Consider the following 27279-nt stretch of genomic DNA (forward strand, 5'->3'; position numbering starts at 1 on the left):
CAATCGGCCCGGTGTTCGGTGGTCGCTTTGCACTGCTTCTGCTTCTTTTTTCTCATTTCTTTTTGGCAAGTGCGGCAGCTACGAAGGGTGCATTGAGTACTGAACGATAGGTTTTGCCTGCGGCCCGGATCCACCACCCACAAAATCAACCAGATTTGTTGCTAAAGCCTAAAGGAAATTTGTATTTTCATCATCACTAAGGAAACTGCGACGAATTTGTCATTCGTGGAGCGACAAACGTGGAGTGAAGAATATTTACATACATTGAAACGTATCGAAAGAAGTCGCTTTTTAAAGAACATCGAACATAGTTCAGTACAGTGTGTTCCATAAAAAATGTCCATTCCTTTTTAGATACTATTCAATGACTTGATGACCCCAAATTTGGTGCATCTTTTCGTGAATAATTTATTTTCTTACAAGAGTAAACAAAATACAGCAAACAAAGACAGATAGGAAAAATGTAAAATTCGATTGTCGGGTGAAAATTAATATGAATTATTATGAAGTTAATGCGCTATACGATGCCTTTTTCGAGAACCATGTCCTAGGACTCCAAATAATGAGCGACCACAATCTACGCATCCTGTTCAAGTCGGAGAAGTAAAAGGAGAAGCGAACTCCTCAAAGATCAATCGGAAAGCCGACAAAAGAAGCTAACATCTCAACATCTGAGATTGTGTTTGTTGATAAAAAAAAAATCATCAGTTTTCCAGCATCTATTTCTCGCACAGGCAGGTTTATTCCCCCCCCTGAAGACAAAAGATGTCCCAGAAAATATTGAACTTGTGGACCGAAAAACCCGTCAGTAATTAATATTAATTGGATTGTAATTAATACTGATGCCAATGGCGACAATCAGAAAATGCACAATTGACGTCAGCTTCGAAGAGTCTGAGATTGTTGTAGTCGAGCTAAAATTGATCGAATGCTTTTGAACTCACTATGCCCCATAGTATACCTGATTTAGACCGGTTGCACTCATCAATCCATCACCCAAATCTAGTTTCGATAAAAGAACGAGTCAATAAGAACTATACTAGAAATATGTGTTTTCGATTTCTTAACCTCCTGGAGTATATTATTGAGACTAGTATATTATTGAGAAGAGAAAGATTCTGTTTGTTGTTGTTTGGAAGACATTTTAAAGCCAGACATAGGATTTTGCATCAAAAGAAAATCCTGTTGCATAGTATAGTGTAGCAGTGTTGATAGTTGCATAATTTAAAATGTTATGTTTATCAAATCTTACAGTTTTCGGTTTTTACCATATCTAAGCAGGGACGAGCGGTACGTTTGAACATCTTACTTTTGAAACAATTAGTTCACCAAAGCAACATTTTCTTCAATAACCCAATAATAGGTGAAGCTTTTAACTCTTAGAAACGAGCCAAATATCATCCAATGAAATGCCAATGTCTAAAATACCCACTTAACACTTTCAAACGTATCCATTAGAATATGTTTAAACAGTTTCTACAGACTACTGAATTCACTTTTCTACTGAAAGCATTCCATGTTCTCCCCAAAGACCAAGCCACAGCCAAAGCAACCAAACCAACGTCCAACCAGCTCCACAGCTCCAGTACTTTCACTGTCACGCACGTACGCATCCAATAGTCGCAGTGTACCGAGCATTAACAGCACTCTTTCAGAGGATTTTCTCATCTCGTGGCGCATCTGAGCTACAAAAGCACTCGGGAGCACCCTTCGCAACACATTGCAACCAACTTTTTTGCGCTTCTTCACCTTCAGCACCCCGGCACCAGCTGCATAGCTGCAGCGGAAACTGTCAACGGGTGGATCATACTTGTTTTCGGCAAATAACTCCAAACGACGATACGCACCGTGCGCTGCCTGTGACAGGTGGAAGGTTCTACACCGCTGGGAGTGGAGAATTCCGTGATTCAGTAGACGCTTCCGGTTGTGCGGCGGATAAATTGTTGCCTTCCCTCGTTCGTTCGTTCGTTCGTTCTTGTAAACGGATGCGGTGGTTGCATTTGAGCCGGTCTGGTGGATGGTGGTCCGTCTACATTCCGAAAGCGCACCACAACCGAACCCGATGCCGACGGCTGACTTACGGCTTAAGGGACGACTGAAGTTTATTTACTGCAGATCATACCATCGTCTGTGACCGTGGGCTACCGCGGCTCGCATGCTCGAAACGCTTCTCCCCAAAAAAAAAAATGGGGCGACTGGAACGAAAAACGGATTCCACGGAGAAACAACATATCTGTTGCACCGTACATCCTTTTGGGGTGACTGCGCTGGAATAGGAATGCTGTGGTCCTATCAACAAACGCACTCACGGGAGTGGAGAGGGTGAGAAACCAACACTAACCGAACACGTCCTTGCTGATTGCGAGACATTAAAAAAAACCTCCTCGCGCTCAAGGCACAAATTAATTGGATACCATCTAGCGAATTCAGGGCATGTGGGCTCAGGTTTTAATGAAAGGGAATAAACTTTAAACAACCATTTAGTCGAGTGTTCTCAGATTAAAAAGGGGATACTAAGAACAATACCTATATTAGTAAAATAAGAAACAATTTTGAAGAATGTTTTTGAAAAAATATGACTTTTGATATTGAAATCCTCGACGATCAGACCTCAGTGATACCACTTCGTAAGTAGATAACGCTTTAAATAACCATTTAGTCGAGTAATTTAAAATTGAAAATGCGATACTTGGAACAATATGAATTTGCGGAAAATAAGAAACAATTTTGAAGAATGTTTTAAAAATTAATGACTTAGGATATTGAAATCCTCGAAGAACAGACCTCAGTGTTCTTCTACCACTTCGTAAGTAGATAACGCTTTAAGTAACCATTTAGTAGAGTTTTATTCTCCAATTTAAAAAGAAATACTTGAAATACATCAAATTTGCGACAAACAACAATCACCTTGAAGAATGTTATCACAAATTGTGACGTCTGATATTAAAATCCTTAAACATCCAACTGGTGATATCACTTTGTAAGTAATAGAGTGTACTTACAGAAGACAAATCTAATACTCAATCCTAGGTAACATTACCTAGTGATTACTTTGCCATCAATGTAACGCATCTAATAACCATCTATTGAAACGGCTCCATAAGTCCGCCGATCAATCGACGAGAACACGATCGAAAATTTGAAGGAAAACCGAAGGCGGCCGCCTGTTAACTTTTATGCCACAAAAATCCCTGTCCGTGTTCTGGGGCCCGTCACTCTGAAAAACCGATCCGGCAAACCTCTTTGAACCGGGTTAACGTCGCTAACCCCTTTCACCACAGCAGCAGCAACAGCAGCAGCAGTGGCTAGACCAGCGCAGAGTTGACACTTCGTTTACTGGTGTCGGGGAGGGGAAAGAGCCCCTTTTCTCCGCCCTCCCTCGAGATGGTTAAGATAAAAAGCCACAAACCACACGATAATACGCACACGACGCTGGAAGTCGACGTCGACGGCAGCAAAACATCTTTGCATCATCTGCCGTTACTAGGCGGCGCTCGCCGCCTGCTTGTATGCGCCATCAGACAGCCTGACCTGAGAGCTGCATGGAAGTGACACATGAAACATTTCCATATTTCATCCTCGTACTGCCGCGCTCCCATGGTCCCCCACCACTTTAAAACCAGGAAAACGCCAGAGGGCACTTTAGCGAAACGCATCGAAGGATGAAGCGGAATCCCATCTCCTATCCCCTCCTTTCCTTGGTTTTGGATGCCATTCCCCACCGGGGAAAAGGGCGTATCGTGAGCGTAAATAAAATAAATAAAATTATTATGCAGGCGAATATTTGATGTTTTTCTGTCGAATCCGATCCAACGTTTGAACATGGAATGGTGCCCCGAGAGTCGGTGTCTCTCTTTGCTGACCGGCCGGTCGAGCGTTGTTTGGTTTTGAATATTAAATGGTCCTTTCTGTGACCATTCTGGTTTGCTGCAGTTGTGGTTGTGGTGGTTCGGACATTTTTGACTTTTGCGGTCATACAGCGGTTGTGCGGTGAAGCTGCAACCGTTTTCTCAATGACGTTTCGGCAGATTCAGAGCACGTGATAGCGTTTGAAATGGAACTAAAAGGATAAACTGTTGTAATAGTTCGCCGCTGTCGCCGTGCTTAAGCTATATGGATGGCTTAAGAGGAGGCTCAGATATTTATTATTTTGTGGCATTTAGATTTAACTTTTTTTTAAAATGAACGCTGATTCTGTTAAAGACTATTGTGTAACAGTTTTGGAACAATCGAGCCAAAACTGGTAAAGTTATCGATTTTTAAAGCCCCATATAAGACTCTATGTATCTCGCAACTATGAAGCTATTTTCCAAGAATCAACGGTCAAAATCTGTGTCCATGGTAGCAGCAAAAACTGTTGAACGATACCGTTTGAAATTTGGAGCACTTTATTCGCATACTACTTGCAAAATATTGTGACCTGTTTTTGAAATAGTAACATTAAAGTCGTCTTACTAAGAAACATTAAAAAAACACAACATAGTCAATTTCATAGAGCATGAAAAAAAAGAGAAAAAATAACAAATTTTTATCCGAAAAAGTTCATTTTTACAGACGCGCCTCTCTAAATGCTATGCCAAGTGTAGTTTGCAACAAATCTTTCCCAAAATACGACCAAATGTCAAATTGGCATATTTACAAAATCAAATTAATGTTGAAAGTATTTAAAAAAAAAATCAAATTTGAATGTTTGTTTATAATTCGTTTTATGATTTTTCAAAATTATTGTTACATCCTTTGTACAGAAACTATCTGGCATTGTGAGTACATGGGCGAGAGAAGAATTATATTAATTTGACTGAAACAAGACGAAATAGACATACGAAATCTCACGCGAAAATAAACAAAATAAAATCCCGGCTGCAGGAAGAATGTGAAGAACATTGGCTTTAAGCTAAACAGTGTAATTTGGAATTGATAACTCATGGTTTATAAAAATGTCCAAATCGTAATTTTAGACTCATCTCTTGTTCACTCATGTCCCATGAACAGGGTATAGTAAACGTAAAGTTAAGAATAGTCGTTCTCTGTACCACTTCATCTAAGCATCCCCACTTTATCCCACGGGATACCTCTACTCTCTACAGCATCGTTCGAGTTGACCGGAAAAAATCACACTCAATCGTCTGAAGGTGTTAGCTTTTGAGAGGTTTTTCTTTTAAGACATTGTCTTCTGCATTGCTTGTGCGTGGTGTGAAGTGCTTTTCCTACCTCCTACCGTACACCACATCACCACACAGGTCAACAACTCAGCATAAGCGGTACCGCATACACCTTCACACCACGGATCCTACGTACGATCCGCAGGAGTGCACACGACGGGCAAACGCCCTGACGCCTACCAGGAGCTTATTGTCCTATACATAATGTAAATTCTCGAGAGATACTCCAAAAGCAAACACTTCCGAAAGAACACTAGAACACAATACCGCACCACCTAGAGCGAAAAACTCCGAAAAAAAATCCACTCAAAGAGAAGGAGCCGGGACAGAAGTAGGACTTCCGCGTAGCCGCACCGAATACCACGACCACGGCCATCGGCCGACGCAATCACTATTTCCGTTTCGCGAGCGCGAAAAACGCTATCGCCATCAATAATGCAAGCACTAATATTCCGTTTCCGTTTCCTTGCGTCTTGTGCGAAAACCGTTGGTGGTGTTGTCGATGGCGAGCAGTTTAATTCCTTCTTTTATGCACCCAGAGAGACCGACCCATGCCGCTTTTATACCACAACCATTAGGATTCCCGATTTGTCCTCCCCGCTTCCATTTTTCTCTGGCTCTTTTGGCTCACTTGATCATAGAAGACAAATAGTGAAGTACATGCGGGAATCCTCCACACACCTCTTGATAAACATCATTTCCAACTATTTCTGTTCCGCAGATAGAACCCTAGTCTCCAAGATACGTAAAGGTAAATGACGGAAGATAACCGTCTATATGCATCTCCCTGCCGATGCTACAGATTCTACGGCTATCACTTGAACCTCTGTGTAGCGAGAGACCAGCAACGTGGCAAGCGGGTTGTGTCATAGTTTATTTTGCTTAATGAAAAGCTTCTGAAGCGCATAACGTACCATACCGCAGGCAGCATCCAGAATGGATATAAGAAAAGAGGATCTCGTAAAAGCCAACGTCACGGCCACCACGGAATGCTGTTGCTTCCGATGAATCATCATCAGGTTCCCCTGGTGTGTGTGACCTGGTTTTTCGTTGTGTGACGTGCTGATGAGATTCGAAAATAAGATAGGACAGCAGCACTTTGTTATATTAAAGTGTACGTACACCCCGAACTGACGTCCCAAAGGTGGATGCTAGCGCTCAGTGGAGCCTATGCAGCTTTCGAGGGCGAGCCTACCTGATTTGGAAGCCACCCAACGGTGAGATGTTTTTTTCCTTGAGCTTTTCTAGGCCCTACGGTGCGGTACACGTACACGAACACGGCGGGGTAGGGTTCAATCAGCTCCGATAGACCGAAACGTCTGTTTTGTGAAAAATGATACAACATGACAGTTTCCGGGAAATGTAAAGCCGCGAATCTTGCACTGCTCTTTGGCCAAGTACAGAAAACCCAAAAACGTAATGGCCAAATGTAATGTTCTATTTAATATGCTTCAATGTCACTCACAGTTGAACGAAATGAAGCTACGAACTACGTAACGAGGCCTTTTTAACCTTTGCTACTTATTGGCTCATGATAATACCATTGGTTCAAACATTATGTGGGAAACTTATTCTTTTGTTTCACATTCAGTTCTTTTTCAACCAATAAAAAGTATCCTAGAAGAACATAAATAGCATTTAATAAATTGATTCTTATAGCGTTGGAAGAAAATGAAAATATCAATTAACCAAATCAAATAATAAATTACACATGGCCATCTCCATGGACCGAGGAGTTAAAAAACACTAGAGATACTTGTTACAACCATGTTTGTACACTTGTAATAATGTTTCATAATAGTTTCATAATTCTAACCGTAATTATGGTTTAACAGGCGTATAACCTAATTTCCCCTGTTTGCTTACAGATAGGTTTATCGAGCAAATTGAGCTGTTATCAACATGGCATAATGTTTAAACCTGAAGAAACTGTTACAAGAGCATGTCTAGCATTAACAACTGATTAAATTGCACCGTGCTTTGCACTAAAAAAAGTAAAGTTATGAACAAAGACACGAAATATTAATAGTTCTCCACGACAACGCTCCATCGCACTGGTCAAAAATGGTCCAAAATTACAAAAATGTTTAAAAACGTATTTAAAAAACGCGGATTTAAGGTTATACACCTAGTAAAAGATTGACTCACCTAGAGCAATCCGAAATCAATTTCGTGAAACGATAAAACCAGAAAATTTATCTCAGACACCAACCGCCAACATATCGTTTTTGCGAACCAGAATTGTAGCATGCAAGTCGGATACAATCGATAAAGTTGTATGCGATTGCTATTAGGAAACCTGTCATCAAAACCCCCTAAACCCCTAATTAACCCCTAAATAGAGAGGCTAGGAATCCGATTTTTAGTGTCTAACTGATTAATGACTTCAGATGCTACAAACCAAGGTTATGCAAAGCTTCATTCTTATAATTTGCCATCCAACAAAAACACAAATACTCTTCTCTCTGCAAGGATAACAGGGCAGATAACAAGTAATATATAGATTTTATCAGATGTAAGTGAAGGATCATTTAATGCACATGTTCTCAAAATGATTCAATCATAGGACCATTCGCATGAGAAACGATCGAACGATACGATTTCAAACGAATCATTCAAGCTCTTGATGAGAAAAATGTCCCACAGATCTTTTTGGTGTGCAGAGAAGATGTTTGATTACTGAAACAAGTCAGTGTCTATGGCTTCCAATTCGTCTCAATATCCGAGAAGTTTTCTTAACACAATAAGGAAGAGCGGTTAGTGCAATAGGCATGTAAATTAGATTGTATGCACTTGTTTCAATAACAACCAAACGGCAAGAATGTGATCATTTCCACGCAATTAACAGTAAACGGTTCTAATGCATGTACTTTTTTATGATCTTTAGGATTCTTTTTTTATGATAGCAAGTAATCGTATTTTGATGTATTTTAATTCAAAGTTGTTCAAAGGACTTATCTGTTATTTGCATATACATTATGAATAGATTTAAATTCGATATAAACAAATAGATAACAAAATGTAAATAGATCCAAAATTTACACATACTGCCTTGTAAGATAATACCACAATGAATCAAAGATTTCGGTTCGTGATCACAGCACAAGAAACATGAAATCCAGAAAGATTGCAAGATTTGTTCAACTTGTTCACTCATTTGTTTCTGGTGACACAGAATCCAAAACCAATCAACTACTAATATAATATTATACAACCCGAAGTCCGAAAACTAGCGGACCGGTTAATGGTTCCGGTCGCGACAATCAAACCGCTACAGCAACCTACCTGTTTCCGCAGCATTGTCCTTGTGCCCGTTCCCGTTGGATCCCTGCGCTCGAAGCGCTCGAATTTGAAGCTGTTCGAGCGGTAGAGTTCGTTGTCCTCGCCGCGCCGATTACGACACAGCCTGCGAGTGATAATATTGCCACTTTTAGGCCTGCAGCAGTTTACCGCGAACCGGAGTGGACAACAGGGAGAAAAAGATGAAAAAGAAGGCACATAAAAACCGTGGCATCGGGCGCGGGAAAATAGGTCACACCATTAAGGATATTGGCCACGTCACGTGGCGAAACACTCGGCGAGACGGAGCTGATCCCATGGCGAGCCATTAACTAACCGAGAAGATTTGCATCACGCGGAACAGCGGAACGGACGAAGAACGGGAAAAAGTGAAAACGGGTCGGAATAACTCCGAAATCTACTCACCCACACGGTTTACACTGCGTCATATGGAGATCCCAGTTCAGATTGAAATTGAACATCTTCAACCGTGCCACTGCTCGCTGCCGTAGCGATTGTTCGTTGGACTGTTGCACGTTAGTGACGGATTGTCCATTGCTTCTTCGACCACTTGACGAGTGGCCCTTATGATGTCCTCCCGACGAATGGCTCTGTCCGGCGCTGGAAAAAGATCAATTTCAAGCACACTTTACGTTTGGCTTTTACGGAACTCGTTTGTAGCGAGTAAGCTCTGTACTAAGCTTACTACTCTTAAGGACGCTCTTTATTTTCATAAATAGGGTTACTCTTCATATGGTTCGGTTGAAGACAATTAAGAAAAGGTAAGTGAGAAAGAAAATAGACTCTTCGTAAGTAAAAAACGAAGTAGGCAAAAATGTTGAAAACATTCGTTTAACGTCCAAAATGTTGAAATACGATCCAAGAAGTAAAGGATAACTTCATTCTGAAGGATAATTGAACTTGCAGAACTGGTTAACCTTTGTGCTGTTTTATTTTGTTTACTAAACGACTGAAGAATACGTTTGCGTTTTACTTTTTTAACTTTTAATGCATGTTACAATAGCATCAACACGTTAGCTGGACCAAAGACGTTTTATTCCATTCATACACTTTAGTGCTCTGGCCGGATTTCAATCGTTCGAACTTACACAACTAAGGATAACAACCATGTTCGATGATATAGCAGCGGCAAAGCGATATGCGATACAACCTTGCATCTTGTACGCGTTTTTCATTATTTTTTAATTACTTGTTGATTAAACCTATCAGTTACTCATACCAACTAGCACAAATTGTGTTCATAGATCTTGATAATGGTTGGCCATCCTTATGATATCGCTGCTTTTTGCTAGGAGTTTATTGGTATTTGAGACCACTCAGTATTTACCATAGGCCATATTTTCTCATTTTTTCTGTATGTTTAATGTGAGGGATAAAAAATCGAACAGATTAAGACCAGAAAAGCCATACAGCATTCAACTCAGCTGTAATTAAAAGATTTGTTTGAAAGCATTACCTTCCGCATACCGACCATGCTTCAAACATTTCATTTAACTGAAATGTAAATGTAGCTTCGATGCTTACAAAACCCTTAAGTTCCTTGCATAGTACACCACTATCCGGAGTTTTGTCTATAAACTCATATTACTTTTAAAACTATTTATCGCTACTATTTTATCGAACAACCCTGGCGAGTGGATCTGAGAACCTAATGGTTATATTTTAAGATCAAATTGATGCGTAATTAAAAATGATGATAAATTGTGTACTACACACTCCAATGCACGTAAAGCATGCATTAAAGTTGAATTAAAAAACTGGTTGGGGCAAGCACAAGTCGCAAGTTTGCACATCGCACTTGCGCTTCTATTTTAGTGATCATGACTGTGTGTCCATTAACCTCACTTTTACAACAACTTCAACAGGTTGAACAACCAATAACGATGTTTGAAGTTGGCACAATACTCTAATAATAATATATACTCGTACTATCTTGCATATTCTTATGTGAAACATAAATGAAAATAATGAAAAAGATAAGAAAAAGGGGAAAAATGATGACGATAATTTGGGTTGAGTTAACAAACAATAACAAAAAGAAGAGAAAAGAGGAAAACAGAAAAACAGAAAGTAGAAAAATCGGAACTTTTTATCGGAAAGTAAAAATATATAAAATATTTAAAAAATAAGAAATATTTAAAGCAATAAGTATGTTTTTGGAAAAGGCCAATTATGAAATCTATGGCAGCAACTCGAAAACAAAAGCGAACTGTTGATTGTGGTACACTTTAGCCCGGTTTTCGGGCTTCTAGCCAAGGACGGAACGTTCACTTACCCTTCCCTGCTCGGACGGCTGCGCCTTCGACGGCGGCGGCGTTTCTCCGACGAAGCGGTACTCGCCTGCGGTGCGATCGACCGGCGTCTCTGAACGGCCACAACCTGTGACTCACCGAATCCGGCCGAGCTGGTCGTGTCCGTAGAATGCGGCATACCACCGGACGCACCGGACTGCACACCACCGGCCACCAGTGCCACCGTACCACCACCACCACTGCCACCACCACCACCAGCACCCGTTGCCGACGGTATCAACCCAGTCGCCGTACCGGTTGCCGCTCCTTGCTGTGCCACCTTCGACGATGACGAGCGCAACGTCAGTCCCTGGTTCATCTTACGCCACACACGCTCCATCTTTAGTGTGTTTAGAGGTTAGGTGACGACAGATTGTTGTGGCGATGGCTGCTAGGATGTTCCCGGGGCTGTCAATCGAGAAGCCAAACCATTCGTCATCCAGATTCGGTTAGAACGGGTTCCCCTTCCACCAGCACCACACTGTCACTCCATTGTTCGCGACACACACAATTGAGGAAATCGAGAAGACGTTCGCCTCACACCATCCGTTCACTCGCTATAGTCTCTCCTGTGGCAGGAACACTATAGTTTCAGAATCTGTTTCGTGAAAGAAAATGTATCCCAACAACAACACACTTGGGAGAGAAGGGAGCATTTGGGGAGGGGAGGTGGGTGGGAAAATTTTCATTCATCACAGAATCGTGTGTCCCTTTGTTTTCTCGCTCGTTCACAAGGACTCGCTCTCTCTCTCTTTTTCGCACTCTTTCTCTCCTCCCCTCACACTATCTTTCTTCCTTATTTCGTCTCCTCCTTCTCTCCACTGACACCGCTTTGCTTTGCGAAAGGATTCTTACATTTCCATCAAGATGGAAGGAGGCAGAGGACACCACTTCTTCTACACTTCGGTTCGAATTCCATTGTGTGTCACGACGGGCCGTGGCCAGGTGCCAGGAATATACAGCAATCCTTCCAGATGCTTACACTTCCACTTTACACACACACACACACACACACACACACACACATAGGCACACACTTTTCCGAACCGTTAACCAAACTCGATCCACCCGTGGATAATTCTGTGGACTAGGAACGCAGCAGGCGTGGAGCAGAACCGCGGTTTTCCCGTGTGACTCCTGAAGTCGTCATCATGTGTGTGTGTGTGTGATTATACCACAGGAGCGGGTGCTAGTATGGGTGCTAATACAGCGATCAAATAGTATAACCATTAGTAGTAGCAGCAGCCCTGTGTGTCGCCGCCTGTCTGACCGGAACAGGAACCGCAGCTTGAATAGCCGAATGGTAGAAGTATTGGTAGTGGTAGGCAGAGAGGGGAAGGGGACATTTAAACTCCAATTTGACACATCTTCCTCGCTCGCTCTTTCTTTCGCTCGTATCACACATTGGGGGCTAAAAGGGATGCTGATCGTCACACTCTCACTCTCGCGCTTTGTCACGCGTCACATTTTCCCACGGGCTTTCCCTAAGGAAATCGGCTGCTGGATTGGTGTGCCTAGCGAATAACGGAATTTCCACCGGAATACCAATCACTGCAAAGGCTGCACACGAAGCACAATACCCCTTTAATTACCAACCGCATTCACATTCTGCCGACGATTTATTCCACTTTAAACGTCACACAAAGCAGGCCGTTGCGTGTACTAAGGCCAAGATTAAGCGACAAAAACAAACGGCGAGACGGAGTGCTGCTGCTGCTGGCCACACACGGGCTATTCCAAACTGGAAACGTCATCAGGAAAATTTTTGACAATAATCTAATCCACACTACTCTCCGGCAGGGCGATGGAGCTGCCGTTGCTGCTGCTACTGACTGACCTACTACTTCTGTGAGAGGAAAACCCGTGAGAAACCATCGGAAAATCGGGAGAACAAGAAGAGAGAACGTACAGGCCAGGCCTGGCGACCACCAGCATCATCGCGCTGGTACATGTTCCTTGTTCTTGATGCCGCCCTTCGCCGTTACAGAGCATACTAATCGGTTGTTATGGCTGTTGCACGCTACCAACGGAGCAACAACATCCGGCAGCATCTGGGACGCTCTCACCACTTGCGCGCTCTCTCTCTCTCTCTCTCGCAGACACGCACACTTACTTCATCTCCTTCATGAAAAGCCAAAAAGGCATTTTCCCATCATGGTAACTGATTTCCCCAGCGTTTTCCCATATGGCCTCTCCACTCGCCAATAAAGAGAGTCGAAGAGAGCGTGTGAGAGAGAGAACGCGTGCAGTCACGAAATTTGAGTACCATGCTCCAACAAGGGAGGAAAACGTAAACCACGTGCACCGGGAAACAAACGGGAAAATGCCAACACTTCCCTGGACACGAGAGCTGACCAGCTACCAGCACCACCGGGAGCGTCGTGTACGTGGAGATACTTATCGGTTCCGCTGTATGCTGTAAAGACATGTGCGCGCGGCTCCATATGCACGACTATTCGAAGAAATGCAAATACTGTTTCGGGTTGAATTATCGAAAGCGTTGTTGTCGAATGTGATTTAAAATATCATTGGTGATTGTGTAGTGTAAAGCGATTCCTTAACTTGATTGTACCGTTTTTGGCGAACTTAGTAAACTAGGTTAATGTACCAAAAGTGACCAGAAAGAAAGATACTACTTTCTAGCATAAAACAGTTTCTTTATTTTATGATTTTATTAGAAAATACACGCAAACTAAGCATTTAATTACGTGTAATCCAATAGTTCACGCTCAAATTTGAACAAATAATACTACACTTACATTTTCCTCCAAGTGACGGCGCTGCTTCCTCGTGGTGAGAAATCGTTGGATACAAAAACTCGTTCGCGAACGCGTTTGACTGACGCCGTCATCTCTTACAAATCAAAAAAGATCATAAATGGATCTTAAGGTTACGACAATCGTTTTCGCATCACATTATTCCAAAATTCCCGTTCGAATAATTGAATTTCTTTCGTTTAAGCAAACATTTATCAACCGACAATGTGTGACAATGTGATTACTCCTTTGCATTGATAATCTGTTTTATTACGTCTCGCTAGAATTTACTTATTATATTCCACAACCGGATTCTTACACCCGCAGAATATAATACAGTTTCCAAGGATGTTTTTGCCCCGCATCACGCCACCTGCACATGATGATACGCAATGTATCTTCAGTTTCTCTTTTTCGCCTTCCTTCGCTGAGCAAGTTGTTGAAAGAGAGCTTTACTCCGCTCATTCGTTAAAAATACACTAAAAACAAAACACCTAAACTTAACGCATTGAAGGATCATCGAAATGGCGCTCTCGGACCCCAAGGAACCGCCAAAGGACTCTTTACATCCACAACGAAATGAAAACAATGCACCTGATGCGCCGACAGAACTTGCATCGTCGGGAGGCGCAACTATTATCGATGATCTTCGTTCAGACTGTGGTTTGGTACAAACCCACTACCTTCTTTTTCTGTGCACGGCGTGGGAAAAAATAAATAATAATGTTACATAGACAAAAAAAACAAATATCTAACTTTCTATAACACGATAAAACCTACACATAAAGAAGGGCAATAGGAATAGTAGTCATGTAAATCATAGAAATAATAGTAATGTAAAGAAACTTATCTTAGCAAAATGTAGCTTTATAAAGAAATGAAAATAGGTTCAGGCCTTGCTTATGCAGCTATTATTATATTCGCAACGACCTGTTAACTGCCTTCGGTGGTTATTGCAGGTTAGGAAACTTGGATTCCCATTACGCTGCCCTTGTACGATACTGGCTGGTTGTTGCATACCTTCACGACATACATTTCCATCGTGCTCCTAGGTCGTCTATAAAGTAGAATCTACACTGATCCTCCGACTGATGTCCAGTGAACTGTTCTCCATCATCTAAAACGCTGAGAGATTAGGATTTCCGAGACACCGGCGGAAGATCTATGCTCATTCCAATGTTTTCCTTTCCATTCTGTATCGCACATTTTTACTACATTCATTCCCTAAACAGAAAATTTAACAAATCGCGATCGAGCAGCCACCGGAAGCTGCTTTAGAGTGAACGAATTGCGATTCAGTATTGTTTGCTGATAAGCGAAAGACGGGAAAACAAAACATATTAAAGTATAGCGTTTTGCTTGGAATTCCCCTCCCTTACGTCCTACAGCAAATCCAGGGCTCATATTATTTCATTTCATTCAGTCTCGTATTTCTTGCGCAAACTTTCTTAACTCAAAATCATACATCATGCTCCTTTCTTCCTTAATAAATGTGTTGATACTTTCATTCTCCCCGCTTACAACGCTTCCGTGACGAAGGTGGATCAGGATTAATTTGCTTACGGAATAACTCGTTACCATTATGTACAATGTTTTCTTTGCCTTCCATTACTACTACGCGCATCCTTTTCTTTTAAGCCATATTAATCACTACCTCCCTCTGCGACTGCCCTAAAGATACGAGAATTGTTTTAAAAGGATCTCGCATTCCTTTACTTCATTCTCATTGTATGTATCTCCGTGGTGTCTCCGTGTGTTTTGTGTTGTGGTAGTTCTGGGTATGTGTGAATAACCGTGTGCCCTTCGCATTGTACCTAAACTAGCGTCAGCTGAACAGCAGCTCATCCCCACCTCTATCACATCGCTTTTTCTTTTGTTTCACTAACACTTTTTGCTACATTCTGTTTACGCCGGAACACGCTTTGTTTTGCTAAATTAGTGTTACAATTTCCAGCCGATGAACACACAACATTCACTGTGATCTTATTTAATGTTTCATAACTAGAGAGCTAGTCTGTGTCTGTGTGTTCTTCTTAGACTAGGGAAATGCCGTTTTGATGAAGAAACAAAGGATCGATGGTTTCAGCAGGAAATAACTCTCTTTCTCTCTCTCTCTCTCTCGCTTTCGCTCAACAGTACCCTTGCGTGGGTGTATTTGATTATGTGTAGGAAAGTCGCATTTATAAGCGATAGTAACTCTTGTTTTCCATGTAAGGGAAACCACACCGTCTCCCGGCTTAGATATTAATTGGTATAACTGACTGAGATTCGTACGCAGCGCGGCTTTGTCGCCTGCGCGTGAAAAGAAACATTTTTTGCCAATTCTACACACATACACACACACACACACATGAACAACCGTTCCCTTTTCTGCGTTTCTTCGTATTACACATTTGTTCATCAATTATGGTTACTCATCAACGAATCAATTTTAGCAAAACCTAAAATCATATGGCAGACAGAGAGTACACAGATGGAATACAAGAAACCGCCGCTTCCACATTTGGTTCACAATCTGGTTGGCTCCAATCTTTGGCCCTAAGCAGGAACTGAAAAGGAATGCTTCCCCCTTCGGTTCAGCAACAGCTGATGACGACCTGCGCCCGGAGCACGAACGTTGACTAGAACGTATCCCCGCCGTACCAAGGATGAATCCAGGGAGCCGATGGTGGCGGGGTTGGTGGATAAATGGTGGGTGAGGGTAGGGCGCACGAGCGAGCCGCACTACTACTGCTACTGGTCGTCTCATACCCACCGACCTGCATAGCCGCATAGGGTGTCGGACCGGATCCGAAGTGCGGCGAAAACAATGGATTAGTCGTAGCCTGTCCCTGCGCAGCAGCTACCGTTTGCTGGGACGATGACTGATATTGATGGTGGTGGTGATGGAGATGGTGTTGCTGTTGCTGCTGTTGCTGCGCTTGATGTTGCTGAAGATGTGGAAGGTGCGCATGATGCTGTTGCTGTACAGCGGCGGCAGCCGCCGCTGCAGCGACCAGGGCTGATTCAGAGAACGGAGAGTAAACCGAGGGCATGACCGATGTACCGTGGTGACCTCCTACTCCTCCTCCTGCTCCACCAAGGGCACGGCTAGCGGCGGCAGCAGCAGCTACGGCTGCCACGGATCCATCAGAAAAGTATTCCGGCAGCACTGAGTTCGCTTTATCCTGCTGATAACGGCACGAGGACATTGTTTTCTTATCATACGCACTACTACCACCGGCAAGACAGCTGCTGCCGCTACCACCGATGGCGAGAGAGTTAAATGCACTTCCCGCATCCGTACCAAACAAGCCCAAAGGCCCGGTAGAAGCAGCTGCACTAGTCAAATGTGACGTCGTTGAGGAGGACGCCATTATTCCTAATCCAGTGGAGGAGGCAGCAGCAAGAGTGGAACCATTGTTTAAAGAAGATGAAGAACTATGTTTTCTGCCTCCGTGCCCCATACCGGCACCGCCGCTCGAAGCGAACGGAAGCGATGTGGCTGATGTTGGTGAGGGTGTCAGGTGATTCCATCCACCAACACCACCACCACTACCACCACCGTGCAGTAAACCGGAACCATTCGCAATGCTTTCTCCGTGTCCTCCCGTGGCACCCGTCGCTACTGCTGCTGCTGCTGCCGCTGATGATGATGACGAAGACGATGGTTTTGTCGTTGATATCAGGTCGGTAACGATCGTGCTGCTCTGAGGGCATCGCTGCTGTACCCCCCACCCCAATTCCTAGCTGATGCGAGCCCGCTTGCTGGCGGGCGTATCCTGGATCTGGCTCCGCACCATGTACTGCAGTTGCGGCATATAAGTCATAACATCGGTCACCTGCACCATTGGCATTTTGTCCACATTCGTGCGGCCAGCTTCCAGCAGGGCTTGATACTGCAGGCTAAAAAAAACACAAAAATTCATATAAAACCATTAGTACCGCGTATGAATTAACTGTACCGTGATAATCAAATCTGGTCGTCACCTACCTATTGCCGATGAAAAGATTAATTTCCAGCGCGGTCAGCACCCGGCGACACATTTCCAGGTTAACATAGGGGAAAAACACATCCTTCAAATCAAAAATGGTCATCAGATATTCGTTGTGTCGATAGGGCGTCTTGTTGACGCAGTAGATGATTTTGTTTTCCACCGGTTTCTTCACCACCTCGTACGGTTTGTACGGGGTTACGCCAATGTTTAGCTCTGGTATGATGGTCAGATTACGGGGCGTATCACCCACACTACCGACGACGGCAGAGGCCGCGGCAGCGATGGCAGCTGCAGCGGCAGCCGCCTGTTGCTGTTGCTGCTGCTGCAACTGTTGCAACACGCTCACGCTAGTGGCATTGCGATAGCTGTTACTGCTAGTAATGGAACCTCCGCTACTGCCACCACCACCGCTCGAGGAACTGATGATAGTGCTTGATCGACTACTGCTGCCGCCGGAATGGCCCGAAGATCCGCTCGCTGATCGCTTGCTGCCGCTGCTACTACCACCACCAGAGGATTGTGATTGTTGCTGCTGCTGCTGTGCCTGCTGTTGGGCGACCGCCGCCTGCTGCAGTTGCTGCTGGTGTTGCTGGCTGAGGGTTGCCGCTCCGGCCATGCTGGACCTTGGGGAAGAAGACAGATCGATTACATCCAACGTTCCGCCGGACCCGGTATGATGGCCACGGTAAGCGTAGCTTCCGCTGCCGCCGTTGCTTCCGATGGCGCTCTTGATGACGCTCTGTTGGTTCCGCGCAAACTCGTCTACTCTACTACCACCGCCACGTCTACTACCACCGTCATGCACAATAACAGAAGAGGAGGAACCCGCCGACCCTCCGGTCACCGAAACGCTACCAGTGGTGGTGTGGTCCCGGTACGAAGGTGTGGTAAGGTGACTGGTGTTGCTTCGCTCGCGAGCCTGCCCAATGGCACCGCCGCCAACACCCATATCTTGCAGCAGATCCTGTATCATCTCGAGCTTATCCGAACCGAACAGGCTCGTCAACTGCGTCACCAGATCGACGGCATTCTGTGGATACGGTGGCACCTGGTGGCCACCACCAACACCTTCCCCTCCCTGCACAGGGATCAAAGCAGGCGGTGGTTGACGTGCCTGCACGCCCTTCGGTGAGGCACGCGTTGGAGAACCGATCGGAAGAGCGGTGATCGAAACAGGCGGGTTTTTCGGGTACGCTACCGGCACGCCCGATTGGTTGTAGTAGGCGCCACTCTTCGATTGACCACTGCCTCCTGCTGTCCCACGTTGGTAGCTGCTGCCGGTGCTGTTGGCCGACGTCGGTGTGATGGTAACGTTACGCCCTAGCGATAATCCACCGAAGGCGCTGTTGCCCGAGAGAAGCGATTCGCGGTTCCCACCGGGCGACGTCGTGAGCTCACTGATCTGCTGATGGTTCAGGCGGGACATGTTGACGGTGCCATTGGGACTGCTTGAGGTGGCGAATATGGAGAGGGCAGGGTTCAGGTACGGCAATGGATTGCTGGTACTGGTCGAGCGCAGGGAGCCGCCGCCGCCACCACCACCACCAGCACCACCATTACCGGCTCCGGACGCGCTACCGCTGCTGCCGCCGCCGGCACCACTAGCACCACCAACACCACATGCACCTCCACCGACATTTGACCTGCGGGGGGAAGGCATATATGACACACAACGTAGTAGAGTTTAGCGTGCTCGCGAGCAGATAAAATGGATCGCGAAACCGACCAAAAAGAACTGACCGTACAAAACACGCACGCACGCACACACACACGCACATACCACACACACTGCCATTTTCCTTGTGCATTATTCCATTTCGTACTTAAAACCAGCACTAGAAGTATGTTGCCCCAAGTAGCATATGCCAGGTTCCCTAGGAAACCGCTCTATTTGGGTCTGTTCAAGGGGGAGGGTCGATCATAGCAATGATCGAGGTTGCTATAGTTATCAAAGACAACACTATTTCCATAAGAAAATTTGCAAATTTGCTTTTCCTTTTCCTTTGCTCGCGCTCTCTCTCTCTCTCTCTCTATCTTACATCTGCCATCCTTCTATCTCCGTTTCTCTCTTTCTCTCTCCCTGTCTCGGCCCCTGTCCTCGCTTTCTCGCCATGTACTTCAGAATCAAACGATCTTGATTGTGTGTCGCTTCATTCCATTCCAGTGGCCAGTGAGATTTTGGCCACGCTTTCTCTATCTCTCTCGCTTCCTTCTATCTTTTTCTCGTGCTCAGATGCGTTGATCTGGTCGACGTATACGATGCTGCGAATGATTGTCGGGTTTTGCTTGGCATTCGGATAAAGCTCAGTAAGCACGCCATTTGCAAGGCATCCCCACCGCATTTAAACCAGCCACATATGCCACAACACCACACCACACAGTCCTTCCGTACCGGAGCAAGCTCTCAACACCACTGATAGCGTTCTGCAAAAAAAGGGAGGTAAACACATCTACTCCTACGGATGGGACTAAAAGATGATTGAAAGTTAAATTACTTCAAATCTGGTATGGAAGCGCCACGATAAGATAGTTCGTTCGGGAAGTAAAACAAAAAATACAAAACTGACTGAAACAAAACTAGAAGTAAGAATCTTCCTAGGGTAACTAAGATTCGTCAGCAAGGTTCGGCGGCTAAACGTATCGTTCAACCTTATAAAACAACAAAGCTTGCTACGCTTCCATTCACGAACATGTGTTTTTGTGTATGATTGGACGCGGACAAAAAATCAAATATTCAACATGGTTTGTACTATAACGAACGAAGCAAAACATGTGAGTACACATTGCAAACATCCGGACAAATACTGTCTATCAAATACAGGAATCCAAGAGGGCATACTATCTATACACAGCACACACAAGGTACGATTGATTCGACGAAATGATTCAGAAACCTAAAGTTCTGACAGTTTGTTACTACATACTGCCTTCTACCACCAACAATGAGAGAATTGCTAGTGTGTTTGTGTGTTTGTGAAAGCTGTAATATTAATTGAATTCGACTATTAAAGCTTCAATAGGCCTAGATAACTGAATTACATTACGACCAGACGTGAGCAGCCTTTTGAGAATTTAATGACAAAGGACCGTTTAACATCATCTATTAAGAAATCGATACAAACTCAATAACTTAAATAATAATCTAAAGAGGAAATGTTTCTACAAGTTGTCCAATAAAAATGTGTGTCCAACCATGTCAACCGTATTTTAAGTTGTCCTTAGTTCACCAGTATCCTTCGCGTCGCTAAGAGAGATTGCAAATGTGACTGTGATCATCAGTACAAACAACGTTTACACAATGTGCGCACTACGAACATGTGCTGGCACCATAGACAACTTTCAACTAACCATCGTTAACTCACAATTAATTCTATCTCTTGTTCTCCATTTGCTCATTGCCAATGTCTGAATCCTTCTATCTTCCTTCCTATCCCTCGTTTGAGCCATTCCCGGCGGACACTCCAAACAAATCAAAGTAAAAACCGAGAGTGGCAACAGAACAAGTAGTAAATAGAATAGTGCAAAACAGGGAAAACAACCAAAGTGTGGCTAATAGAGAAACAAATTTGCGAAACGGAAATTTTCGTGCGTTCACCGATCGGAATGTACGGCCTACGGGAGTGTGTGGTAGGAAAAGGATAACGAGTGGGGCTATTGGAAAAGGAACGAAAATGGGGAGGTAGAAGATCGCGATGACGAGTACGATAACGATCGGTGTACGCAAGATATAAATGTATACTCTACGAAGGAAGCACACAACAAATAGCAGGACGGTAGTGGTAGTGTGGTATGGAGGGAAAATAGGGGACACCTCCCGTCGCGCAACCAAGCAAACCATGGGAGCGCACAAGGATGACCAGAGTTTACGACGCGACGTGACGCGACGTTTGTCCGCCCTCCGGCTCCTTGTGTGTCGTTGCTCTCGGTACTTACAGATGAGCGGCCTGCGAACGGACTAGCGGCGGTGGTACCGCCTGATTCTGGGAACCGCGTGGTGTCATCGACAGGGCACTGTTGAGATAGGAACTGTACTGCTGAAATTGCATGCTACGAATCTGTGCTTGCGCCTGTGCAGTCTGCAGAAGAAAGTCAAGAGGAAGGAAACGGGTGGGTAAGTGTACTGCGGTCGGGACGCGATGCCGCTGACTGCATCGAAAACCGTACGCCATTCATCTTACCTGTTGTGCTTGCGTTATCCGTAGGAGTTGCTCTTGCTGAGTAAGCATGTTTCCATGGTTACCATTCACGAGATTCCAATTGTTAGAGATGGCCTACGAAGAACAATCGAAGTAGACATTCATTATACAGGACCACACACACACACACAGACAAATGAGAGGAAAGGTGGCCACAGAAATGGCCACTTACCTGAACGGCCGCCGCTGTAATACTGTTCATTTGCAGGTTGTTTTTGGCAAGATTCGCTTGCGTCGGTAGCGCTTGGTATGCATTGCTGTTGCTGTTGTTGTTGTTGTTGGAGACCTTTCGACCCTGGGAGCCGCCACCACCACCACCACCACCGCCGCCGTGCATACCACCGGACGTCTTCTGTGGTGCGTGCGCCGGTTGCCTCGTCCAGTGGACCGTGGTGTTGCTCTTCGAACCGGACAGTAGCTGGGAATCGACCACCTTGCTCGGCCAGTAATCTTCAAACTCGGTACCGGGTGGAAAGTATCCCTTAATGTCGGTTAAACTAATGACCGCCACCGAATCACTAGCGAACAGCTCATTCCGGATGCCCTGCACCTTACAGCAAAACTTCAAATACGACAGATCCCATCCGGACAGATTGTCCGCCTTCAGCCGCAGGTTATCGGTTTCACCCTCGAAGTAAAACAGTGGCACCATCTTCTGGCCATCGCGCACCGTGTACGGTACGACGGATTCCTTGTTGATGCGTATGAAGCCGCACTTGTCGTTCGGTGTGCTGCAACCCATCATCAGCTTGTGGTAGCACACGTCCAGAAAGCGGTAGAACTTGTGCGCATCGGTCAACCGCACGACGCCATCGCTCATCGTGAACATCTCGCGCCCAAAGTACATGTCCGAGTGCTTGGCGTTGATCTCGTTCAGCAGCTTACTCTCGGCCTCGGTAATAAAGTACGACTTGACGCAGGTGCAGGTGTAGATGTCCTGGTGCAGATAGTTGAGGTACTTGCCCAGTAGCCGGGTTTCCAGCATGCGCACCGAACAGTACCGCTCCTGTTCTCGCAGTATGTAGGGAATGTAGGTTTTGTTCGGGAACGTCTCCCACCCAAAGTGTCCCTTCAGGCTTTCCTCGTCGCACACCTCGATACTGCTGCCTTCCAGCGTGCCGCTCCCTCCCTTTGTGCCGTTGGCACCATTCTGCGAGACGCCGGTACCGGTGTGCATTCCGGCCGTGGCACCGTTGGCCGGAGTCGTGTTGGACGCGGTTGGTTTGCGCGTCAGATAGTTTAGTATGTTGGCTTGCCCTCCGGCTGCCGCTGCCGCTGCTGCTGCACTAATGCCGTTTACGCCTGCCGTCGCCGATACTGAGGCGGCTTGTGAACCGCCCGCTAGCATACCGCCGGCTGTTCGTACCGCGGCCCCTCCTCCACCACCAACGACCGCCGTTCCCGGTAGTATCTGTTGCTGTTGTAGTGTTGCGGTGGCGGCCGCTTTCGCTATTTGCTGTTTGTGTACCTCCATGATCTTCTCGGCCATCTCCTTGATTTCGGCCTCATCGTGACGTTCCTGTTTCACCGTTACCGGTGCCGTTGCTGCACACATGTTGCGCGCCAATGGCACCTCTCCTCCCTCTTTCTCTCTCTCCCACTCCTGCTTCTGCTCCTGTTGCTAAGTGTGACGCGCTTGCACGAAAGGGAAACTGAGGACTACTACGACGACGACGACGACGACGACGGTGGCTTTGCGCTGCCCTTCTCCTTCGTACCCCAAACGCGTCGACGCGGCACGCACCAGCGCCAAAAAGACGTACTCTCGTCGATGATGAGAAGCTGCGATCCGATGCTTGCAGTTCTCTCCGGTTTCTTTCACTTTCCTGCTGGTGATGCTCCTCCTTGTGTCCTCTTCTCTTCCTCTGTTGGATCTATTGTTTCAGTGGGCGCACACATATACACACACACACACACACACACAAACACAGCCTTTCTCTCTCTCTCCCTCTCGATGCTGCACGGTTTTTTTGTCACGTTGCGATGAATACTAGAATGAAATAAAAAAAACACACACAAAAGCGTTCAGAAAAGTGAGTGCAAAAAACATTGAGCCTTTTTGACAACTACAACGGTGAGTTATGAACAGCGTGTGCCTCCAGATGGATCGAGAATCGAAGAATCATGCGTTTTCTATTTCCGTTTTCACGTTAATTAGTGGTCCCCCTTTGTCACTCGGCTTGTTTCGATTAATCCAATGTCGAGTCGAGTCGAATAGGCCGCCGTCTACCAAAACGCACACGCATACACTGTAACTGGTCAAATGCACACGCAAGTAGCGCAAGTTTGCCGCAAATGTTTTATCAATTTAATACAACGCACCGCTGGAAAACGAGAAAAAACACTAGCCACACACATACACACACACACAAACACACACAACCTCGCTGCTGAAGGTTATCAAAAGCGGATGTGAGGACGCGCGCTCCTTGAAGCTATTAGATCCGGCACCATAGCATCACCACGACCACAGGACAGCAGCACAGCACACCAGAGGCAGTTTGACAGTTGACAGTATTTTGAATTGTGACGACAACGCCGCCGAATGCTCTGCTCTCTCCCTCTCCCTATCTCTCACTTGGTGTTCACACAATAGCCTCGCGTGTTCGGCTGAGACCTCGTCTCCCGTTCCACTTCCTCTTTTGCACACCAAGGGGTACCACGCGCCTTGAACCAATCGTACACACACACACACATACCACCGTGTTCCACTCTACCACTAAACCACTATCATCCAGCAACAATGGAATGGATTTCCGGCCGTACGACCCCGTATGTACGCGTCCTCCGCCCTCCCCTTAACGCTCTTCCTTTGGATGATGCAGTGCTTGTCAGTTTGATTATTCTTCCTTTTTCTCCTTTTCCTCCTTCGCCTTCTTCTGCTACTGCTACCAGGCTGCTATGCCTCGTGTATTACCTTTTGTATCGGCCTCCTTCTCCTCCTGCTCGTATTTGCTGCTGCTGCTGCTGCTGGCTCGCTTTTGCTCACAAATCAAATCTTTTCATCAACACAGCGGCGACAATGACGGTTGTGTACGCGTGTGTTTTCTTGACTAAAATGTCCAACACACAACACGGACTAACCAACCAACACACCTTGATCACTTGCTGGGCACTATTGTTTTGGCACTCACTCGTACTCGTACTGTGGCCAACACTTTTAAGTAAAACACTATAGGGCCTATCGCCCCGCTCCACCGCCACTACACACAGAGAAACTCTACCTCTTCTTCTTCTTCTTGTAGGCTGTTAATGCCGATGTTGCTCTTTGCGTACACAACGACGACGACGACGGTTGCGACGACGACGATGATCTTTCCATCCACACGTCGTTAGTTGGTGTGAACGTAAAACACCGAAAACCCCAGACCGGACCCAAAACCCGTTCCCCGAAGGAAGGCCCCCGGGACGAGCGCGAAGCTATCAGCGCCACAAGAGGGCAAATGGAAAAGTGAGCGAACGAGAGCGAACGAGAGCGAACGAGAGCGAGAGACCGAGAGAGGCCGAGGCCCAATCCACGACGACGACGACGACGACGACGACGGAGCAGCAGCCGGGGTGTTCGGGCGCCGAGGGTAGTCTCGCATCGCTCAGAGAGGCTCCTCTCAGAGGCGGCGTACACACGCGATTGCCTTGAGTTCGCGTCATCGTACATCTTGGCGCTGCCGCCTGCTTCGTTGGTTGTTACCGGGGTGGCGGCCGTGGTCGGTTTTTACCCGCTCTCGCGCTCCGCTGCAGAGGAGGAGGAGGAGGAGGAGGAGTGAATTGGAAAACAGTTGAACGGCCAGCTAGAGAGCGAGGGCGAAGGCGAGTGGGTGGGCGGTGTGGAGGAGGTAGGAAAATTAGGGAAAAAAAGCGAAAAGAAAAACGTTATACATAGACGGACGGGCGAGCGAACGAGCGAGCGACGTTGTACGCCCTCATTTTCTCTACCAACGCAATGCTCCGCTCCGTATCGCTACCACCACCACTAGCATCAGTGACGTTCGGCAGCACCCCTTTCCCTACCCACCCGTCTCGACCCCTTGCACTGCGATGTGGAAACACAGGAGGCATTTGGCAAACTCATAATGTAAATAAATGAAAAACATAGTTGGCATGGTTTGGTACGGGCGCCTTTTTGGTGCTCCCCTCTCGCCGATGCTGAGCCACACATGCACACAATCGTAGCTGTGTGACCTCGGAGGGTGGTGGAGCACGCGCTGGCCACTACAGTATCCCGGGCTGATCTCATCGCCGTCGACATCTCCGCTGCCTCGAATGATGCTGGAGTCAGACAGGCGTCGCCCCAGCCCCAGCCGCCACCAGCTTGCTCTGATCATCTCTATCTTGCTCTCGCTCTCTCTCTCACACACTCTCTGTTGCGCGCGCTGTCCTGGTCGCTCGGCACTCGCACAGGCAGGATCACGCTCGGCTCGTGGTCCCGGCGTACTTAAAGTGTGTTGCGCGCCTCTGCTGCACCTTCCTGGAATGTTCTCCCTGTCTTCCCTTTCGTCAGACACACACATACACACGCAAGAGCCTCGATGACAAGCCTTCTGGTGGTGCGTACTATTTTGATAATGTTTTCGTTCGCCGCCATTGCTGCTCGGCCTCGGCTTTGTGTTTGTTTGTTTTTGTTTCTGTTAATTTTTCGGTATTATTCCGTTGCGCATTGAATTTCGCGCGTTGCTTTCCATGAGCTTGGATCGGATCGATTGACCGACGACGTCTCCTCTGTGTGCGTGTGTGTGTGTGGTTTGTGTGTGCGAGAGCTTGTGTGTACATTGCAAGGCCGTCGCTAACGCGCTGAGCTGGCAAGACGTGAGATGGAAGAGTCGGCAAAGGGTCGCGATCCGTATGAGTCCAAGGGGAGGGGAGTGGGGGGGAGGGGTTTGATGGTTGTGGAAAGTTAGATTGCTAGATATGATGATTTCGTCGACGAATTGTCGATTCGTTGCTTCACCGAACTTCTAGAGCGACCTCTAGATATACAAGCCCAATGTTATTGATGCAATATAAACAAGCATCATAACATAAGCAATTTATGAGGTCGAAAATAATTGCAAAGAAAACTAAAAAACAGTTAAAATAAGTTTTTGTTTACTTAAAAAACTTTTAATCGTTTTGAGGCTTTATAAATGAGCCAAAAGCTTACATAAGTTTCCCATTTTTGAACATTGAGTTGAAATTTCACAAGACTCCATGAACGTGATAAAGCAAAACTCACGTTCAAGTATTGTTCTGCAAACATTGTTACTATGATACCACTACATACGACAACAACAATAAGACTACGTTAATCCTATGGTTAAATTGCATCAGCTCCGGTATGCCACGTTGTTAAACAAAAAGTATGTTGTCCTATACGCATTGTTTGCAGCAAAACACCGCCAACAAAAGAAAGGCTCATCGTATTTAAGAGACTTTTTCATTTTTAACATAACCCTTAACAGCAGTTTGAACACACAAAACCGCCCTGTATGACTGTAGCAGGCGCTGCTTTATAGCAACGAGACTATCCATGAATCACATGGCAACCGAACGCGACACACAGGCACGCATGCACGCACGCAGCCAAGCACACCGGTCCTTCGCCACATACGAGATGATTGGGC

The 27279-nt window shown here is 45.8% G+C and overlaps 3 protein-coding genes across 4 annotated transcripts in view; all 3 read right to left on the minus strand.

The window, feature by feature from the left end:
• LOC125956136 (uncharacterized) overlaps window positions 1–10918 on the minus strand; it is a 111064-nt gene extending 100146 nt beyond the window's left edge. The window contains exons 1-3 of the mRNA XM_049687710.1: window positions 10738–10918; window positions 8868–9062; window positions 8448–8598 (exon numbers count right to left, since the gene is read on the minus strand). Coding sequence (XP_049543667.1) covers window positions 8448–8598; window positions 8868–9062; window positions 10738–10892 — 501 coding nt within the window. The 5' untranslated portion in view covers window positions 10893–10918. The remainder of the gene's footprint in view (window positions 1–8447; window positions 8599–8867; window positions 9063–10737) is intronic.
• A 5212-nt stretch (window positions 10919–16130) lies between these two features.
• LOC125955447 (uncharacterized) lies at window positions 16131–16865 on the minus strand. Its single transcript, XM_049686582.1, has 2 exons — window positions 16479–16865; window positions 16131–16373 (listed from the first exon to the last, which is right to left on the minus strand). Exons 1-2 carry the CDS (start codon window positions 16863–16865, stop codon window positions 16131–16133), a joined length of 630 nt encoding a protein of 209 aa, XP_049542539.1.
• A 369-nt stretch (window positions 16866–17234) lies between these two features.
• Window positions 17235–25359, minus strand: LOC125956138 (uncharacterized). Of its 2 annotated transcripts, none has more exons than XM_049687714.1 (6): window positions 24907–25359; window positions 21855–23672; window positions 21665–21757; window positions 21420–21562; window positions 17483–19129; window positions 17235–17394 (listed from the first exon to the last, which is right to left on the minus strand). In XM_049687714.1, the coding sequence occupies exons 2-6, from the start codon at window positions 23235–23237 to the stop codon at window positions 17235–17237; spliced, it is 3426 nt and encodes a 1141-aa protein (XP_049543671.1). In that variant the 5' UTR covers window positions 23238–23672; window positions 24907–25359. The 2 variants fall into 2 exon arrangements, with proteins under 2 accessions (XP_049543671.1, XP_049543670.1); XM_049687713.1 differs by having other exon boundaries at window positions 24600–25359.
• Window positions 25360–27279: the final 1920 nt, after the last annotated feature.

This window comes from Anopheles darlingi, chromosome 3 (assembly GCF_943734745.1).
Source record: "Anopheles darlingi chromosome 3, idAnoDarlMG_H_01, whole genome shotgun sequence".
In the NCBI taxonomy this organism is placed as follows: Eukaryota; Metazoa; Arthropoda; class Insecta; order Diptera; family Culicidae; genus Anopheles; species Anopheles darlingi.